This window comes from Balaenoptera ricei, chromosome 17 (assembly GCF_028023285.1).
Source record: "Balaenoptera ricei isolate mBalRic1 chromosome 17, mBalRic1.hap2, whole genome shotgun sequence".
NCBI lineage: Eukaryota > Metazoa > Chordata > Mammalia > Artiodactyla > Balaenopteridae > Balaenoptera > Balaenoptera ricei.
In genome coordinates, this window is record NC_082655.1 from 7,205,970 (window position 1) to 7,213,590 (window position 7,621).

At 45.6% G+C, this 7,621-nt stretch overlaps 1 protein-coding gene across 1 annotated transcript; it reads right to left on the reverse strand.

The window, feature by feature from the left end:
• Positions 1 to 4,794: 4,794 nt before the first annotated feature.
• Positions 4,795 to 5,180, reverse strand: LOC132351691 (large ribosomal subunit protein eL37-like). Its single transcript, XM_059901675.1, has one exon. The coding sequence runs from the start codon at positions 5,147 to 5,149 to the stop codon at positions 4,856 to 4,858; it is 294 nt and encodes a 97-aa protein (XP_059757658.1). The 5' UTR covers positions 5,150 to 5,180; the 3' UTR covers positions 4,795 to 4,855.
• Positions 5,181 to 7,621: the final 2,441 nt, after the last annotated feature.

Below are 7,621 nucleotides of genomic sequence, written 5' to 3' on the forward strand. Positions count from 1 at the left end.
TCAGAAATCCTTAAGACAAAAATAATAGTAATAATAATTGAGAATAACAGAACACACAGTGTGATGAAATGTATACAGTTTGTAAAACAGTTAACATACAGAAAGTGTTCAGAAGTTGATAGGCAGCACTTTGCAAATAACAGAATGTGTGTGGGGTTCACTCCAGCCCCTTCTCCCTACGGAATGGTAAAAGCCCCAGCTGAGCATGAAGACGAGAACGCTTGCCGTCCTGCTTCTGCCCAGCTCCTCTTCTCATGAGGCGTGACCAGATGGATTGTTCTCCAAGGGATGGAGCTTCTCTAGAACAGCACTGCGGTGAGGTATGCGTGATAGAGACACCCACATGGGGTGTAAATCCAGATCATTTGAGGTTGTTTGGTCCAGCTTGAACCACAGTTATCTCATCTATAAAATGGGCGTAAGCATACCTAGCTCACAGGGCTGTAGAGAGAATTCTAGGAAATATACCAAAAGCACTCCACACATAGACGTTCTCAAAATATGGAAATTAATCTTACAGTCTGTCAGTGGAGAGGCCTTCCAGGAGCAGAGTCTTCTTAGCTTTGCAGAGTCAGAAATCTGATTTTGTCAGCCCATGGAGAGTTTAAACCACATACCCTGAAACGGAAACATAAATCAAAATGCCAATTTATTCATTTACGTTGAGAAATCACTGCCATGGTGTATTAGTTTCCTCTTGCTGCTGTAACAAATCACCACAAATTTAGTGGCTTAAAACAACAGAAATTTATTATCCTACAGTTCAATAGGCCAGAAGTCTGGCACCCGTCTCACTGGGCTAAAATCAAACTGTCAGAAGGCTGCGTTCCCGTGGAGGCTCTAAGAATCTGTTCCCGTGCCTTTTCCAGCTCCTAGAGGTGGCTGCATTCCTTGGCTTGCTGCCCTCTTCCTCCATCTGCAAAGCCAGAAACACTGGCTGAATCCTTCTCACAACTCATCGCTCTGACCTCACGCTGCTGCTACTGCTTCCCTCTTCCACTTTTAAGGACCCTCGTGATTACATGCAGCCCACCCAGATAATCCAGGATAACCTCCCTATTCTAAGATCAGCTGATTAGCAACCTTAATGCCATCTGCAACCTTAATTGGCATTTGCCATTTAACATAACATAGTCACAGGTTCTAAGAATTAGGACACCGACATCTTTGGGGGTGGAGACATTATTCTGCCTACCACATATGGGAACAAGAATACTTGAGTTCATATAACGAATACGTTATTTCCCTGTAGACAGGTCTACCCAACAGGCTTGGTGAGCATGAAACTGGAACCACAATGGCGTCAAACTTAACACAGTCCAGGGTGTGCACCTCCACCATGGACATGGCTGAACCAATGGATGCAGGTATGACTCCTTCCCTGATGAGAGCTGGGCTGGTCCTGATAATATTTGCCTCTATGACTCCCTTTTCCATTCCTCCAAGGCTGAGTAACCACCAACACCACCACCAGTAGCTAAGGCTGCCCACTTATGGACATGCTTTTTCTTTAGGGGATGATACTGAGGTCTTAGGTGACCTGGATGTCTTCATGCTTAAATGGCCACATTTGGCATCTCTGTTGTAATCCATTATGGGCGGGATTTACAGTTGAATACTCTAAGTGTAAACTTATCTCCAAGTTCCTAGGGAACCTCTAACTATGTCCCCCAGGTGCTCAGGACAAAAGGAACCCAATCCTCTGGGTGCTCAGAAAGGCCTTCTTAGTGTCAGCAGCACAGTGATGTACTGGAGGGTAAATCAGATGTAGCTCCAGATGTGAGACATCCCATCCCAAGACCTTCAAGAGAGGCTCAGGGCTTCAGAGGAGAAAGGGGTCTGTAAGCTGGAGGGAGTTGAAAAGAGGATCCAGAGCTGTGGCTTGGCTGTTTCAACACTAACTGAATCATTTGACTGTGGAAGGCTTTGTACTGTGACCCATTTTCATCATGCCCAGACTTGATTGTGGGCAATTTTCCCTTAATTTTAAATACTAACCCAAAGGGAAAAGAACAAGTTGTTTGTTCTTATGATCACACAGTAGGTATAAAACCATATGCTGTTTTTCAGTTGCCAAGATTCTTAATTATGTTCTTTATGTTCTGCATAATGATGAGTATGTATTGGGTGGTCTTTTAGGATCCCTGGGGTGGGTGTTATCTTTCATCAGGTACCAACAACAGCTGACATTTACCGGGTGCTTTCTTCTTGCCAGGCACCGCGCTCAGCATCTTCCTTGTATCCCATCACTCAACCCTCACAGTAATGCTAGGAGTTAGGTCCTATTATTATCTTGATTTTTGCAAAGGAGGCAGCTGCAGCTTGGAGAGCTTAGGTAGCATTGCCAAGATCGTACCGCTGCATCACACAGCTAGAGCCCAGATTTGAACCCAGCTAGGCTCCCATCAGAGCCTATGAGTGTAAGGGCTCGGCAGCTTCCATGCCTTGTTTTCCCTTGACAGGAGGATTTGTATTGCAAGCAGATGAGACAGTAATCATAATCTTAAATTGTGGGAAAATACGCATAATATAAAATTTACCGTCTTAACCGTTTCAAGTGTACGGTTTAGTGCTACTAAGTACATTCACACTGTTGTGCAACCATCACCACCATCCATCTCCAGAACTCTTCTCATCTTCCAGAACTGAAACTCTGTGCCCATTAAACACTAACTCCCCTCCCCCTCCCTGCCCCCCAGCCCCGGGCAACACCGTTCTGCATTCTCTCTCTGTGAATCTGACTATTCTGGATACCTCATACAAATGGAATCATACAGTGTCCTCCTGTGACTGGCTTATTTTACTTAGCATAATGTCCTCAAGGTTCATCCATGGTGTAGCATGTGTCAGAATACTTGAGTCTATGTAGCCAGAATTTAACATGTGTCAGAATGCCCTTCCTTTTTAAGGCTGAATATCCACTGTATGTATATATATATATATAATATATACATACCTCATTTTGTTTATCTACTCATCTATCGACAAACACTTGGGTTGTTTTCACCTTTTAGCTATTGTAAATAATGCTGCTCTGAAATGGGTGTACAAATATCTCTTTGAGATCCTGCTTTCAATTCTTTTTGGTACAAACCTAGAAGTGGAATTGCGGGATTATATGGTAATTCTATGTTTAATTTTTGAGCAATTGCCACACTGTTTTATCTATAAGCTGCACCATTTTATATTCCCACCAACAGTGCACAGGGGCTCTAATTTCTTCACGTCCTTGCCAATACTTATTATTTTCTGGGGTTTTTTTTAATAGTAGCCATCCTATTGGGTGTGAGATGGTACCTCAATGTATTGATGTACATTTCCCTAATGATTAGTGATGTTGAGCATCTTTTCATGTGCTTGTTGGCCATTAGTAATCATAACCTTAATATCCTTACCCACATCAATAATGAAAATACTGAATAGACCCAAGCTCTCCTGCAGGGCTGTTTTGAGGATTAAATGAGAAAACAGACATGGAAAAACTAACATGGCACCTGGCAAAGAGTGGGTATGCAGCAAATGGTAATTCTGTATCGGTTAGCATTGACACAATAGTGCTACATAACAAATCACCTAAGCTCAGCAGCTGAAACAACAACCATTTATTACTGCTCATGAATTTATGGACCAGATGATGGTTCTGGTCTTGACTGGGCTTATTCATGCATCTACAGTCAGCTGCAGGTTGGACAGGCAACTCTGTGGATTTTGGCTGGGCTCTTTCACATGTTTGGAGTTGGACTGGTTCTAAATTGGTCTAAGCTCTGATTGGGATGCCTCAGAGCTTCTTTACATGTCTCTTCCTTCCTTCCAGGAGATTAGGCAGGCATGGCCTCACAGTAATGCCAGGGGCCCAGCAGAAACATGAAAGCACATTTCCAACCTTCTGCTTGGGTCAAGTTTGTTACTGTCCCACTGGTCAAAACAATCATGGTAGACAGAGTTCTAAGATGAGCCCCAGTAAGTCACACCCATGTATAACCCCCTACTCCTGGATACAGATGGCACCTGTGCCTTGTTTCTGGTCAATAGAATATGGCATAGGTGGGACTGTCACTCACATGATTTCCAGTGAGTGATTTCCTGCTAACAGACTACCTGTTAGCAGACTGGCATTAGAGTTTCTCCCTCTGGTCTTGAAGAAGTGAGCTGTCATGTTGCGCCACATGGAAAGGAACCATGAGTGACCTCTAAATGCTGAGAGTAGCCTCCAGCTGACAGCCAGCAGGAAAACAGACATCAGTCCTACAGCTGCAAGGAACTGGATTCTGCCAATAGCCTTCCGAACGTGGAAGAGGAATCTGAGCTATAGAAAGGAAGACAGCCCAGCTGATACCTTGATTGCAGCCTTGTGAAACTTTAAGGACCCACCAAGCCATGCCCAGATCCTTGACCCACAGAAACTTGGAGATAATAAATCTATGTTGTTTTAGGCTGCTAAGGTTGTAGAAATTGGTCATGCAAGATAGGAATCTAATACAACAAGTTGCATGGCCAGTCCCAGAGCCAGCATGCAGAGCACTTCCAAAGGGTGGGATACAGAGCGACGTGGACAACTGGGAGGATGAACACATGCCATCCATCACCCTCTCCAGCACCGACGAGGCTGGCCAATGCTGGCAGCACCTTGTCAAAGTAACACTGCGCCACCATGACTGCACGCTCTACAAACTTGGATCAGCCTTGCCTTTTCTTATTTTTTAGAGATCATATAACCTGACTATGCCGGCAACTGCAGATGCAAAAAAAGGAGGACTTTGGAAGTAGGATCAGTGTACTGGATGAGAACAAGAATTTTTTTTTTTTTTTTTTTTTTAAACCGGAACATTTATTGCGTGACTAATAACTGAAATCCTTAAGATGAACTGGATGCTGCAACAGCTGCCCTCTTGGGTTTAGGTGTTGTTCCTTCACGGAATCCATGCCTGAATCTGTGGTATACAATTTTTAGGTGCCTCATTCGACCAGTCCCGGTGGTATTTCGTCTTTTAGCTTTAGCACTCCAGTTATACTTCCTCTTCCGCTTGGCAGGGTAGCCACATTTACCACAGGTCGACTTCTGCAGGTGGTAGGCCTTAGAGCCACAGCGGCGGCACAACGTGTGCGTCTTATTCTGACGCTTTCCAAACGAGGACGTTCCCTTCGTCATCTCGCTTCTGCCGCCGAGACCAAAGAGCGAGAACAAGAATTCTGGAGCCAGGTGTCATGGGGTCAAGTCCCAGCTCTCATACCTATCAGCTGTGTGACCCTGGACAAGTTACTTAACCTCTCTGTGCCTTCATGACATCAGTGAAAAAGATAACAGTCCTATCTTAGGGTTGTTTTGGAAATTATGTAAGTTAGTATACATGAAGCACTCAGAACAGTGCCTGGGATCTTGTAAATACCGTGTAAGTGTTTGCCACGTTATTCTGTTTTTAAATGGTCGATCAACATCATGATTACAGTCATTCCAACAGAATACCCTAAGGAGAAACTCTATTCCCTGATACTATGGATAAACACACATTTTCTTTATGTGCTCCAAAACTCCTATAAATACAAGACATATAGAAAAATGCACAACTAAAATACTCGCTGTAAAACATACAACCAATATAATGTCACGTAGAGAGGAACAAGAGATAAACTGGAAAGTACATCATTTTCACAGTAAATTCCTTTTAGAACTGTAAGCCTCATAGAATAATCCTATTTTATTGAGATGTCTTCTTCCTTTTGGAATTTATCATGGGCACTTACTAACAAATTCTAGTTCTTGCCTTTTTATTTCCAAGGAAGGTATTCCCTAATGCATAGGTTTTATGATGCTTGTAACAAAGTGCATAATAACCTCAACTTCACAAGTCAAGGTGGGAATCCTGGATTTTTCCCTTGTAACCAGGACAAGCAGCCAGGCTTTGGAAAGGAAGTGCCCTTCATGGCAGGGGACCTGAAGTCAAGTTACCACTTGACTTCTTACTACTTGACCCTACCACTTACTACTTGAGGGGCCTGAGCTGCCTGGGCCTCAGTTTCCCTGGTAACATGAACAAGCCCTGATTTACAAGAAAGAAATGAGGACCAGAGGAGGAAAAGGATGAAAAGGAGCTTTTTAAAACTATACTTGAAATTAAGAAGTAGTACATCTCAGGGTCCCATCAGGAGACAGAAATTCTACCAGTCACTTGAACAGAGAGAAGCTGGTATAAAGAATCATCAACCAGGTACGAGAGAAATGAAAAGAAAAAAAAAGGGGACACTGGGAAATCACAGAGTCACAACTGCAGAAGCAGCCAGCAGCCCAGGACTGGGACACGGAAGGAGAGTCTGGTGTTACTAACGCTTCGAAGCTCCGAGGAGGGGCCCTGTGGAGCTGGAACACGGACATCTAAGGAAAGCGCTGCAGCTGGCTAGTGGGGGCCTTTCTTTGTCGTGGGCACACGGAAGTTGACCCTGGAGTGCGGAACCTGTCACCGCAACCCATGTGACTCCTGGGGTCAACTGTAGTGACAACTGGGAGGAGGAACAGACTGAAGGATACAGTGTTCCTGTGTCTTCATAGACGCCCTCTGGCACCTGCCATGGAAGAACCTAACGCGGAGCCCGTGGGGGGCTAGAAATGTGGTTTCAGAGGCCCAGTCCCAGCATCTCAGAGCAGAGTAGAAAAGGCTGGGTTTAGGGCTGAGGGTCAGTGAGTTCACGCCCAGCATTAGAAGGTGGAGAAAAGGGCATGAAACCCATCGTCAGGGGCAGCCCCTTCTGAGTGGTGTGGAGCCCCAGCTGCTCCCTGCACCCCGATTTCACCTGTAAAACTGGACTGTTAGACAGGCTGTGGTTGCTTCATCTCTGACGCGGGAGTTTCTGAGTGTGGGACCTCTGTACAGCCTTCAACGGGCTCCTCTTCTGGAAGGTGCCCTCCCTCGGTTGATTTTTCTTTGAGAGAAAGAGAAAGGTAGACAGACACATAACTGGGTTTCCTGGAGGCTGAGCTCGGATTAAGGGATCCAGAGGCTCCTTGCATCTCAAGGTCAAGGACGGATCGCAGGACTTCCAGGTGCTGGAATCACAGGTGGGGCCCATCAGCCTAGGGAGGATTCCTCGGTCCCGTGTGTAACCACCAGGCACTGCCAGGGGCTGATATCTCACGGCTGCGCCCCTGAGCCCACTGCCGAGCTGGTCCACACGGCCTTCTGTCCCTGGCTCCCGCTCACCACCGTCCAGCCCACGGACCTCCTGCCTCAGCCTCAAGCTCCCCGAGCTCTCACCCACCTCAGACACTTGGCACCAGCCTCTGTCTGGATTGCCCTTTGCAGATCTTTGCATGCCTGGCTTGTAATTCAGATCCCGGCTCAAGTTTCTCTTTCTCCGAGAGATACCTGCCATGCCTTCCACCTCTCTCTCTCAGATACTCTTGAATTTGACCCTGCTTCACCTCCTTTACAGTATACGTCATTGTTTTTAACTTACTTGTTTCCTTTTATTTTCCCCACCTAGGATGCAGAAGCTGAGGGTGGCAACCTTTTCTATCCTGTTCTCGGATTCAACAGTTGCTAATCAAGGGAGGGGCAGCCAAGAAACCACCTGAGGCAAGATTAAAGGGACCAGAGGAGCTCATCAAGATCAGGACACGACCACCTGA

What these genes read in the sequence shown, in the direction of transcription:
- LOC132351691 (XM_059901675.1), bottom strand. Translation starts at nt 5,149, where the DNA reads ATGACGAAGGGAACGTCCTCGTTTGGAAAGCGTCAGAATAAGACGCAC.